This window comes from Cherax quadricarinatus, chromosome 1, assembly GCF_038502225.1.
Source record: "Cherax quadricarinatus isolate ZL_2023a chromosome 1, ASM3850222v1, whole genome shotgun sequence".
Lineage (NCBI taxonomy): Eukaryota > Metazoa > Arthropoda > Malacostraca > Decapoda > Parastacidae > Cherax > Cherax quadricarinatus.
This window is the reverse complement of record NC_091292.1, coordinates 91,011,507-91,025,788: the sequence shown is the minus strand read 5'-3', so window position 1 is coordinate 91,025,788 and position 14,282 is coordinate 91,011,507. Positions and strand designations below refer to the sequence as shown.

Sequence of the window (14,282 nt, the reverse complement as noted above, 5' to 3'; positions counted from 1 at the left end):
GGGTGCAGCTGATAAGAAAAGATTAGAGGTGATATTTGATGAGCATCGCCCTCACTTTGTTTTCGTTGGTACACAAACATGTCTGTCTGTCAAGTCGTTGGGTGTTAATGCTTATATTGCAGACTGTGATAAGGGAGAGCCCAAACTGCCTGTCCTGTCGCCTGCTAGGACTATGGGGAACTGAGGACGAGGATGAGCGCGCAGTGCTCACAACGGCATCATGTGACGTCACACACATGCTAGTCACTGAGCCTACTGAAAGGGAGCCTAAATATATACATGGATGATACGATCTACAATATACTACACAAGTACAGTATACGTATAGGGGAATTCAGTAGCTATACTGATAGCTTGGTCATGTTATGTATGTCGTCTCGACATACACTACTATGCTATAGGCTGAACAGGCAGATGGGTTTGGACTGATTCTATACAATGGCAAAGACATATGTAACTTAGAACTAATGGATGGTATCGTAATGGATGTTAACGTAATGGGTGTTAACATAATGCATTATGAATTATAAGAACAAATCATGGTACAATAAAGGATGGAATTGATCGATCGATCTGTATTCATGCACTCTATGGATTCCGAGGAAGAATAAATATATATTTACAAAGGTGAAAGTAATTAACAGCAAAGGCAGATTTGGCGCGCACAGATCATTACTTCTAATCTCAGAATTCGGAGGGAACGTGAACACAAAAAAAAATTTCTGAAAAACTAATCAGCTAATAACAAAACACACAGTTGACAACTTCATTCATCTTGAACATCTAATTATACAGACTATGTATATTTAAACCCAACTCTGCAAGGGTAAGATTTACATATGCAGAATGGTTATCATCTTTGGGTGGATCGAATTCTTCTGCAATGGCTAACACATGCATCTACAAATGATACTAGTGACTGTGGAATTACTAACTGGTATACTCTTCTGCTTGGAGTACCCAACTAGGCTGTTCGATACAGTAATTCTTGGCTCATGACAAAGTCACTAATGGGTGCTGGTGGCTTCACAGTCATAATAAGATCTTCCTGGAGCAGGAATCGAATCACACCAGACCATAAGGGATCGGTTCTTTCTTACTGGAGGAATGAACAAACTCGGAGGAGTGGATGACTCTCCCCGGTAGAAAAGTAATGCTATAACACGCAATATGAGCAAGGGAGAATGGATTTACTATCTCTCACTGCAAGCACAGAGGAAAAGAAATGAACACTGTTAACAATACTGGTATTCATTCTGAGTTGCACACAGCGACATGAAGTATCAGCTATAAAGAGACTGCACTTACAAACGTTAACAACATGTGAAAGTTACTCGAGAAACAACTTGTTACATTGCAAGGATTACTGTCAACGAGGATAGTATCACCATCTGGAATACAAGGAACAACAACAGACACTCTAGTGAGAGCACTAGCCACAGAAATGTCTTTCTGCAACGGCTTGTGACATCAGCAAGAGATGGCATAACTCGTTGCAAGTAAAGTTCTTCTCAAAGTGTCCCCTGGGAAGGAACGACTACTTGAACAAGTCGCCATCGCAGGGATAGTAGTCTCAGCACCCAGGGTTATCTGAGGTTCCTCTGAAACCCAAGGTAACTGTACACTATCCTGCGTGCACGATATTGTGGCTGGATTCCAGACAGGAGTGCCAGTCTTACTAGTGCCTGACCGCTCGGCTACGTTAATAAGTGATTCACGGAACTATAGGAACTTAATCTGAACTTCACATTCCGCAGCACTTTAACAAATCTCAAATACAAGCTGTGAGAACAAACACATTGTCTAGCTAGCGCGCAGCGCTCACAACGGCATCACGTGACGTCACACATGCTAGTCACTGAGCCTACTGAAAGGGAGCCTAAATATATACAAGGATGATACGATCTACAATATACTACACAAGTATACGTATAGGGGAATTCAGTAGCTATACTGACAACAAGACTGTGTCGTCATCACGTTTACTCACATCCTCAAGCAGAGTATAGCACTTTGTCTGGACTTTTTGGGTTATCCTAGGTAATTTACACTATGTATACTTGTTTTTATGTGTACCTGTGAGACAGAGATAGACAGACAGATAGAAAGAGAGACAGATTGAAAGAGATACAGAGACAGATAGACAAAGACAGATAGAGGCAGAGACAGATAGAGGTAGACAGAGACAGAGATAGACAGAGGAAGATAGAGATAGACAGAGATACACAGACTCTAAACTTGGGGTTAACATCACTTTCCTTTTAAAAGAGGAGTGTTAATATGACATTACATCAGTGAATCCTTGGTGTTTGCCGCACTGTTTGCTCTAGCTGGCGTTCAATTTAACTGGTGCTCCCACAAGATACTAAGTGGTCCCAGATTTTTTTAATATCGTGCACACTGAGTGTTAGGACCCATTCTATGCTGACAAGGCATCTCAGGCCAATCGTGCCAAATTTGAAGGCAGGAAAAATAAATCGTATATATACGTTTGGGGCGTTTAAGGGATAATAAGACTGAATTTGTTAGTATAATACATTTGTTTCAATTTATGAGCTTTGTGAGTGTTACAGTATATCTCTTGGCTAGTTCTTTACACATTAATCCTAACCTGTAGTGCTTTTCATAGCTATGCCCTTTGTCAGTGGACCTGAGGATGCCATTGGTTAGCCATGGGCTGTTTAATGTCTTTGGTATCACCTGTTTGGTTTTTAATGGGTAAAATCTGTTGCAGAGGTTTTGTATAATGTGAAGGAATATGTGAACACTAGAGTTAGTCTTGATAATTGTAAATGAGGTCTGCAGCCTCTGTCCCGAATCTATACACTGTGTCCAGTCTTTTGTCTCCACCAATTTTCATAACCTTCATTTGCTGGGGTTGGACTCAAGCAACCACTTAACTGACCAACCCTGCATCTTGTCCCAATCTGTTTGTTGCCTTTCTCAGTCCCAGCCTGCTTGTATTGTCCTCATTAGTTTTGTATCATCAGCAAACAGAGATACATCTGACTCAATTCCATTTGGTATATCATTCACATAAACCAAAAGCAACACTGGTCCTAATGCTAATTCTTGTAGTACACTGCTTGTTACTTTTCCCGATTCTTACCTCTCTTCTTAGACAATCATTATTTGCTTCCTTTCCCTAAGGTATTCCTTGATCCACCAAAGTAAGTTCCCAGTTATTCCTGCATGCTTCTTAAGTTTTTGCCCCAGCCTCATGTGAGGTACAGTATCTAATGCCTTCTTGCAGTCTAAGGAAATGTAATCCACCCAGCCCTCTCTTTCTTCTGTCTTGCCTCCATTACTTTGTAACAGAATTCCATAAGCTTGGTAAAGCAAGATTTGCTGTCTCTGAATCCACGCTTGTTGTTGTTTATGAAACCACTTATCTCTAAGTATTGTACTTCTGACTATATCCTCCATAACCTTCTGTGGTATACAATCTGCACTGTAAGTCATTCAGCACTCTTATCGATAAAAATTTATATACAGTACAACATACTAAAAACAAAGATAAACTTAACCTACAATAAAAATTACAAACAAAAATAAAACACTCAACACAAATAAATGCTATCATACCATGTTAAATAACCAGCAGCAGATAAAATACCCATTAAATTATTCATGTCAAAAGATTCCCCTAATAGTTCTCTGAAATCCTAACAGGGATCTTGATAAGTATGACAAAGGTGGAAAGACCTAAGCTATGGACAAACTTTTAAAATGCATTCCACAGTCAGTTGCATGCTACAGGTTATGCAGAGGGTGAATGAGCACCCGTGAACAAGTGATTTTAATTGAGATGTGTGCCCCCGGTCCTCAATTGACGGAGATTCATCTGAAAATGACAATTCCAGTTGAAGGAGGGCCAAATACCCATGTCCCCCCAAACTCTCTATAACTTGCTGTTGCTCTGAAGGTGCACTGTGCCTGCCGCTTCCTATGGACATATCTGCAGACAGTTTTGGCCTCATATCTGCCCTTTCATTTCCCAGGAGAACAATATGGCTTAGGCACCAGCAAGACTTAGCATCCTTGTATTTAAGGTGACAAATGTTTGGTGCATCTGATGTGCAAAGGCAAGAAGCAGCATGTGTTGTGGTGAGGGTGCGAAGTGCCTAGATCATGTTATGTGGGAGGGCAGGAACCAGATGAAGGCAGTACATGGTGTGGTCAGGGTGGCAGGTTGTGGGGTGGAAGGGTGTGACTGAAGGTAGCCAGCCTGACAATGCTCAATATTTTTTAGAGCAATTTCCAAAATGCATTCTGTAAGTCACATAACCCAGAAAAAAACATTAGAAACAAATGTGTCTTAGTCAGTCATGTTATGAAAGCAACTGCAGCAGTAGCAGCCTTGGACAAATTCTAGAAAGAACTACCTTCACTAGCTCCTCCACCCAACATAATTATTAAAACTTTCACCTTATTCAATCCTGCCCTCTTAGTCTACCTCCCTCCATCCAGCCATTCTTTCTTGACCATTCACTCAAATAAATATACAGTGGACCCCCGGTTTACAATATTATTTAATTTAAGAAGTATGTTCAGGTGCCAGTACTGACCGAATTTGTTCCTATAAGGAATATTGTGAATTAGATTAGTCCATTTCAGACCCCCAAACATACAAATACAAACGCACTTACATAAATACACTTACATAATGGGTCGCATTGGAAGCTGATCGTAAACCGGGGGTCCACTGTACTGATATTTAAACTATTCTCTTAAAGTCACATTAAATTAAAAATTAAATAACTGCATATAAATGAAGGGAAGAACAGATAACTCTGTCAGAAAAGCAAAGCTTTGTCTAAAAAAGGAAAGTAAGCATTTAGTGAGAGGGTGTGCGAGTGCTACATCATCATCCACTTCCTCTCTTGCTCCATCCATTCCTTCATCCATCAATCTGTCTATCCTTTCCATCCCTCAATCCATTTACTCCTTCCTTCATTCCTCCACCTATCCATGCTTTCTTTCATCTATCTATTCCTTCCTTCATTCCTACATCTATTCATTCTTTCCTTTATTCCTACATCTATCCATTCCATCCTTCATTCCTACATTCATCCATTCCTTCCTTCATTCCTATATCTATCCATTCCTTCCTTCATGCCTACATCTATCCATTCCTTCCTTCATTCCTACATCTACCCATTCCTTAGTTCATTCCTACATCTATCCATTCCTTCCTTCATTCCTACATCTATCCATTCCTTCCTTCATTCCTACATCTATCCATTCCTTCCTTCATTCCTACATCTATCCATTAATTCCTTCATTCCTACATCTATCCATTCCTTCATTCCTACATCTATCCATTCCTTCATTCCTACATCAATCCATTCCTTCATTCCTACATCTATCCATTCCTTCCTTCATTCCTACATCTATCAAGCCCTTCCTTTATCTATCCCTCCTTTCCTTCATTCTTACATTCATCCATCATTTCCTAATCCATCAATCTCTTCCTTCATCTTTTCATCAAGCCCTTCATCCCTACATGCATTCATCCATCCATCTCTTTCTTCATCTCAACATCCTTCCGCCATTCCTCCATTTCTCCCTCCCTTCACTCTGGCATTCATTTGGAATTCTGCTTAAAATAGCTCGTAATTATTAAATCTACAATTCTTGAACAATTTATACTGAAAAGGATAAAACAGCACAAAACATTCATTTTTTTTTTTTCAACAAGTCGGCCGTCTCCCACCGAGGCAGGGTGACCCAAAAAAGAAAGAAAATCCCCAAAAAGAAAATACTTTCATCATCATTCAACACTTTCACCACACTCACACATTATCACTGTTTTTGCAGAGGTGCTCAGAACACAACAGTTTAAAAGCATACACATATAAAGATACACAACATATCCCTCCAAACAGCCCATATCCCAAACCCCTCCTTTAAAGTGCAGGCATTGTACTTCCCATTTCCAGGACTCAAGTCCGACTATATGAAAATAACCGGTTTCCTTGAATCCCTTCACTAAATATTACCCTGCTCACACTCCAACAGATCGTCAGGTCCCAAGTACCATTCGTCTCCATTCACTCCTATCTAACATGCTCACGCACACTTGCTGGAAGTCCAAGCCCCTCACCCACAAAACCTCCTTTACCCCCTCTCTCCAACTTTTTTGAGGACGACCCCTACCCCGCCTTCCTTCCCCTATAGATTTATATGCTTTCCATGTCATTCTACTTTGATCCATTCTCTCTAAATGACCAAACCACCTCAACAACCCCTCTTCTGCCCTCTGACTAATACTTTTATTAACTCCACACCTTTTCCTAATTTCCACACTCCAAATTTTCTGCATAATATTTACACCACACATTGCCCTTAAACAGGACATCTCCACTGCCTCCAACCGTCTCCTCGCTGCTGCATTTACCACCCAAGCTTCACACCCATATAAGAGTGTTGGTACTACTATACTTTCATACATTCCCTTCTTTGCCTCCATAGATAACATTTTTTGACTCCACATATACCTCAATGCACCACTCACCTTTTTTCCCTCATCAATTCTATGATTAACCTCATCCTTCCTAAATCCATCAGCCGACACGTCAACTCCCAAGTATCTAAAAACATTCACTTCTTCCATACTCCTCCTCCCCAATTTGATATCCAATTTTTCTTTATCTAAATCATTTGATACCCTCATCACCTTACACTTTTCTATGTTCACTTTCAACTTTCTACCTTTACACACATTCCCAAACTCATCCACTAACCTTTGCAATTTTTCTTTAGAATCTCCCATAAGCACAGTATCATCAGCAAAAAGTAACTGTGTCAATTCCCATTTTGAATTTGATTCCCCAAAATTTAATCCCACCCCTCTCCCGAACACCCTAGCATTTACTTCCTTTACAACCCCATCTATAAATATATTAAACAACTATGGTGACATTACACATCCCTGTCTAAGACCTACTTTTACCGGGAAGTAGTCTCCCTCTCTTCTACACACCCTAACCTGAGCCTCACTATCCTCATAAAAACTCTTTACAGCATTTAATAACTTACCACCTATTCCATATACTTGCAACATCTGCCACATTGCTCCTCTATCCACTCAATCATATGCCTTTTCTAAATCCATAAATGCAATAAAAACTTCCCTACCTTTATCTAAATACTGTTCACATATATGCTTCAACGTAAACACTTGATCTACACATCCCCTACCCACTCTGAAACCTCCTTGCCCATCCGCAATCCTACATTCTGTCTTACCTCTAATTCTTTCAATTATAACCCTACCGTACACTTTTCCTGGTATACTCAGTGAACTTATTCCTCTATAATTTTTACAGTCTCTTTTGTCCCCTTTCCCTTTATATAAAGGGACTATACATGCTCTCTGCCAATCCCTAGGTACCTTCCCCTCTTTCATACATTTATTAAACAAAAGTACCAACCACTCCAACACCTTATCCCCCCCCTGCTTTTAACATTTCTGTCATGATCCCATCAGTTCCAGCTGCTTTACCCCCTTTCATTCTACGTAATGCCTCACATACCTCCCCCACACTTACATTCTGCTCTTCTTCACTCCTAAAAGATGGTATACCTCCCCAGTGCATGAAATTACTGCCTTTCTTCCTTCCTTAACATTTAAAAGTTCCTCAAAATATTCTCGCCATCTACCTAATACCTCCATCTCCCCATCTACTAACTCCCCTACTCTGTTTTTAACTGACAAATCCATACTTTCCCTGGGCTTTCTTAACTTGTTTAACTCACTCCAAATTTTTTTCTTATTTTCATTAAAATTTCTTGACAGTGCCTCTCCCACTCTATCATCTGCTCTCCTTTTGCACTCTCTCACCACTCTCTTTACCTTTCTTTTACTCTCCATATACTCTGCTCTTCTTATAACACTTCTGCTTTGTAAAAACCTCTCATAAGCTATCTTTTTCTCTTTTATCACACCCTTTACTTCATCATTCCACCAATCACTCCTCTTTCCTCCTGCCCCCACCCTCCTATAACCACAAACTTCTGCCCCACATTCTAATACTGCATTTTTAAAACTATTCCAACCATCTTCAACCCCCCCACTACTCATCTTTGCACTAGCCCACCTTTCTGCCAATAGTCGCTTATAGTATCTCACCCGAACTTCCTCCTCCCTTAGTTTATACACTTTCACCTCCCTCTTACTTGTTGTTGCCACCTTCCTCTTTTCCCATCTACCTCTTACTCTAACTGTAGCTACAACTAAATAATGATCCGATATATCAGTTGCCCCTCTATAAACATGTACATCCTGGAGCCTACCCATCAACCTTTTATCCACCAATACATAATCTAATAAACTACTTTCATTACGTGCTACATCATACCTTGTATATTTATTTATCCTCTTTTTCATAAAATATGTATTACTTATTACCAAATCTCTTTCTACACATAGCTCAATTAAAGGCTCCCCATTTACATTTACCCCTGGCACCCCAAATTTACCTACTACTCCCTCCATAACATTTTTACCCACTTTAGCATTGAAATCCCCAACCACCATTACTCTCACACTTGATTCAAAACTCCCCATGCATTCACTCAACATTTCCCAAAATCTCTCTCTCTCCTCTACACTTCTCTCTTCTCCAGGTGCATACACGCTTATTATAACCCACTTTTCACATCCAATCTTTATTTTACTCCACATAATCCTTGAATTAATACATTTATAGTCCCTCTTTTCCTGCCATAGCTTATCCTTCAACATTATTGCTACTCCTTTTTTAGCTCTAACTCTATTTGAAACCCCTGACCTAATCCCATTTATTCCTCTCCATTGAAACTCTCCCACCCCCTTCAGCTTCGTTTCACTTAAAGCCAGGACATCCAGCTTCTTCTCATTCATAACATCCACAATCATCTCTTTCTTATCATTTGTACAACATCCACGCACATTCAGACTTCCCACTTTGACAATTTTCTTCTTCTTATTCTTTTCAGTAATCTTTACAGGAAAAGGGATTACCAGCCCATTGTTCCCGGCATTTTAGTTGACTTTTACAACACGCATGGCTTACGGAGGAAAGATTCTTATTCCACTTCCCCATGGATATAAAAGGAAAAGTAATAAGACCAAGAACTATTAAGATAAAATCAAAGAAAACTTAGATGAGTGTGTATAAATAAACATGTACATGTATGTGTAGTGTGACCTAAGTGTAAGTAGAAGTAGCAAGACGTACCTGAAATCTTGCATATTTATGAGACAGACAAAAGACCTCAGCAATATTACCATCATGTAAAACAATTACAGGCTTTCGTTTTACACTCACTTGGCAGGACGGTAGTACCTCCCTGGGTGGTTGCTGTCTACCAACCTAATGCAGTTTCATGAAAAAATGGAAAAATGCAGATTAAAAATATCTTGATTATTATTTTTAAAATTTTTTAGCCAAACTTTAAAACAAAAAAATGTTATATCATCACACATGCATAAATATATAGAAAATATCAATAAATCTGATTAGTTATCAAAATTAACACATCACAGACACGCATTAATCACTGATCTCAAATGTAGTATTTATTTTATTTGGCTAGTATATGACACATCCATACTAACTCACTACTTGTCACAACTAACTTTTGAGTTTCTCAACACTTTCCTCACTAATACACATCCATTCAATCCTCTCCTTAAGTCCATGACACCTCAACATACACTTATATTTATACTTTTTCCCTAACATTTCTACAATTATAGACTCCTGCATCACTCTTTGAACCTGTATGCTATTTACGTAAAAAAAATCAATTATATAACATTCCCATTTTTTCCAAAATTTCTAAAAAAAAATTTAAATAAATATTATATGCATTAAACATAATATGCATTACCTTTTGATGTGGTAGAATCCATAGTCATGTTCCATAAGGTGCATCAAAGCTCTGAGTACTTGCTGGATTGACTGATGTGAACTGTGCAGGTTCCGAAGGTGGTCTATCAATGCATCCACAATAGGAATCAAAGTATCTTTGTTTGGTACACCACTTAGTGTTAGAACTGTTGGTGTAATACTCTGTATATCACCTTGCATGTTAGATTCCTGAGCAACATGCATTGCATTTTCATGATCACAAAGATACTGAATAATTGTAATTATGCAGTCTTGAGCTTGCATGTGAGCATGAGACCCACTGGCAGCAACATTTAGGATACGGCACCACAGGGCCACCAAGCCAGTATACTTGTCTTCTCCTTTGGCTACATTTGTAGCTAAAGTGGGAGAGCCTCCCCTCAGAAGGTGAAGTACAGCAGCTTTAGTAGGTGCATGAGACACTAACAGAGCCAGCATATTGAGAACGCGGCCAGTTTGTAAAGAGCAAGGTCCAAAGTCTTCCCCAGAAGCCCGCTGATCCAATCGATGTGCCTGAAGAACCAGATCCAAAATTGCACGGCCCACTAGAAGCGCCATTGGTGCAGCAAGGTCAGAGAGAGCAATACACATTCGACGTAAGAGATGCATCAAAGGTGGAAAACTTGTCAGCCCTAAACGCATGATGATCTCATGGATGTTGGGTGAAAGGCAGTAAAGATGAGCACTCCATAGTTTACGAAGATTAATAATCTGAGAGGACTCCTCATCTGACAGTGCTGTACGGGTCTGAATAGGCAAGGGGAGTGGCAGTAACTCTATGATTAAGCTGATTACTCCCAAAAATGTATGAGGGCCAGTTAAGAGGTACTTGAAGACCTGTTGGAAAATATGCACTTTTAATATAAAAATTAAATTAATTTTCTGTGAGTTTATAACTTTAAAATAGTCTAAGTTATTCACAGATTGCTTAAAAAATATGTTATAAGAAATGCAAGTAGAAGATGAGGGGTAAATTATATAAAGCATATCTGTAGGTGAGGCTATAATACTTCCTCTTATTTGTATACAATATTTTATGCTAAATGATGTATCACCTAAATGATTTATCACCCTTCAATCCTCTACAGATATAAAGTTCAAGAATATGCTGTAACTACTACTATACATAGATATCTTAATGAACTAGATGCAAAACATTTTGATAAATTCCTACATCAGTTAAAAGTATTTTGAACAAAAAAAAAAAACTTTGCCAAATTTTCTAGTAATAATGAGCTGAACTCAACAGCTGGATAAATGCAGAAATGCTACTGATTCCCTAAATTCATGTGTTTTCACTTTTATTTTTTATATTTTTATGTGAATACACACATCACATAAAACAGGGTTTCACACCTAGAGTCTTGGACTGAAAAAATTCCAGTATTATAGGCATAACTGAATCCTGCTAGAAGCAGAAAAAATAAAGGTTGCACTGGATCATTACAGTCTTTGCAAGAGCTAAACCAGAGCTGGCAGTGAAGTTATGTTGTCAGTTAAATCATACCTAAAACCAATACTTAACACTACCAAAAAACTTCAAAATGTAAACTCATTAATCATTGAAATAAAGAACAATGGACACACACAGCTATTTAATACTTTACATTCCACCTGCTCAGTCATCCGAAACTGATGTCAAGGCATAAGGTAAAATACTGGAAATGATCAATGACCAAATGGGGCAATGCATCATCTATTAATTACTGGGAAAGTTTTGAACATGCCATTGCTAATAAGAGCAATGTGAAGCTGGTTAGTAGCCTACCTTTGATGCAATTAACTACAAATAAGAATTTAGTCAAACATGTGGTGTACTAGTAGACCATAAATTAAATGTAAGAAATTTTCATAAAATTACATCACTTTTAATATATTGATGCCCTTAAGAAAATACACATTAGTTGAAGAAGCATGCGGCACCAGATTTAAAAAAAATAACATTTTGATTAATTTTATGAGTTTTTATAATCTTATTTGGAATAAAATCATGGACAAAGCTTGAAAGAAAGGCTTAAATGGCATTTACAAATCTGTAGAATGTTTCATAAGAACATAAGAAAGAAGAAACACTGCAGCAGGCCTACTGGCCCATGCAGGGCAGGTCCATGTCAACCCCTGGCTTAGACCAATGGCCCAACCAGTCAGGTCGCCTCCACTTAAGGAAGGAGCATGGCTTCTGATCCAGTAGCACCAGCTAGTCAGGTCTAACTCACACCCACCCACACCCACTAGTGTATTTATCTAACCTATTTTTAACCCTTGAACTGTCCAAACGTAGATCTACGCCCGTGTGCGGGGGGCTCCGAGCGTAGATCTATGTTTTTTTTTACATGCTTTCAAATGTGGAAAATCAAGGTCGGAGCGCTATGCACGTGAACGTAGATCTAGGTTTGGACAGTTTAAGGGTTAAAACCACACAACATCTTAACTTCTATGATGGTACTCTACTATATATTTCTCCTTCCCCTGAATATCTTGTAACATACTCCTCGCATTAAACATTATTTCAGCTACCGTACCTTAGATCTGAACAACAAGCTCTAACTTTTAAGTCCTACCTCAAGTACTATTAATTCACACCTCAATTAAGAAACCAGGATGAAATGCCTCTTTTTGTGTATTCATAGTAACAACTTACTAAAGATATAAAATCCCGTTTTACAAAAATGAATTCAAATTAAAACACTAATTATTATATTCATATGTTCGACAGGAGTGAATAGAGACAAGTGGTTTATGGGTACTGACACCCTCCTAGTTTCTGACAAATATAATAGATATGTAAGGAATCATGGAAACTGGCCAGCCAAATTTCATGTTTTGAAGTTGGGATTTTTTTTTTTATTTGGGGAAAAAATCATTTAAGATAAAAAAAACTCCCCCACAGAGAAAGTCAAAAATTCCTCCAAACAGATGAAGTCAAATATTCCCCCCAGACAGTGGAAGTCAAATATTCTCCCACTTAGTGGAAGAAATTTGGTGTGGAGTTACTATAAGTAATATTCAGAGGACTGAGGAGGGGTTGTTGAGGTGGTCTGGTCAGTTGCACCCTCCAAGTGGCTTGGAGGGTATGTAAATCTGTAGTGGAGAAAAGGAGGGGAAGGGGTCATCCTAGGAAAGGTTGGAGGGAGTAGATACAAGAGGTTTTGTGTGCAAGGAGCCTGGACATACAGCAGGCATGTGTGAGCGTATTAGAGAGGAGTGAATGGAGACGAATCGCTTTTGGGACCTGAAGAGCTGTTGGAGTGCGAGCAGGGTAATATTTTGTGAAGGGATTCAGGGAAACCAGTTAGCCCGACTTGAGTCCTGGAAATGAGAAGTACAATGCCTGCACTTTAACCCTTTGACTGTTTCGGTCGTATATATACGTCTTACGAGCCAGTGTGTTTGACGTATATACTCAAATATTCTAGCGGCTTCAAATCAAGCAGGAGAAAGCTGGTAGGCCCACATGTGAGAGAATGGGTCTGTGTGGTCAGTGTGCACCATATAAAAAAAAATCCTGCAGCACGCAGTGCATAATGAGAAAAAAAAACTGACCATTTTTTTGCATTAAAACGCCGAGTTTGTGGTCTATTTTCGTATAGTATTTATGGTTGTATTCTCGTTTTCTTGGTCTCATTTGATAGAATGGAAAACATATTATAGAAATAGAGCTGATTTTTATTGGTTTTACTATGAAAAGAACCTTGAAATGGAGCTCAAAATAGGGGAAATGTTTGATTTTTGCCAATGTTAGAAAGTAAACAAATGATGTCATTGTCCAATAAATGTCCAACTAGCCATTCTAATATGCAGTCATGAATGGGTTGACATTATTTATACAATTATTACAATATTGCAGTAGTTTGCATAACAGTAAATCTTCTATTTTTTGTTTGAATAAAAATTCAAAATAGAAAGCAAGAGTAATATCAGAGGGGCCTGGAGATGTGACTGATGAACAGCAGTTTCTTGTACTCAATCGATAGAACAAATGGAGTTCTAAAGAAATAGCTATGAGTTTGGTCGACTGGAACAATGGAATCAGCCGAAAATATGGCTCAAAGTGGGCGAAATTGCCAATTCGTAAATATCGCTGAGGTCGCTAACTTCGCAAGAGCGTAATTCCGTAAGTTTTCCATCAAATTTCGTTCTTTTGGTGTTATTACCATCGGGAAAAGATCCTCTATCATTTCATAAGATTTTTTTTTTTTTTTCCCAAAAATTTTTCGACACCAGGAGACACCTCAGGATTTGGGGTTTCGACAGTCAAGGGGTTAAAGGAGGAGTTTGGGATATTGGCAGTTTGCAGGGACATCTAAACCATTGTATCTGAGTGCCTCTGCAAAGACAGTGATTATGAATGAATGATGATGAAATTGTTGAATGATGATGACA

General features: G+C 38.7%; 1 protein-coding gene across 4 annotated transcripts in view; it reads right to left on the bottom strand.

Moving 5' to 3' along the window:
* The window catches only part of vir (VIR_N domain-containing protein), a 195,245-nt gene that overhangs the window by 61,074 nt on the left and 119,889 nt on the right, over positions 1-14,282 (bottom strand). For all 4 annotated transcript variants that reach the window (XM_070083923.1, XM_070083912.1, XM_070083931.1 and 1 more), the window contains one exon: positions 9,880-10,736. In XM_070083923.1, coding sequence (XP_069940024.1) covers positions 9,880-10,736 — 857 coding nt within the window. The remainder of the gene's footprint in view (positions 1-9,879; positions 10,737-14,282) is intronic.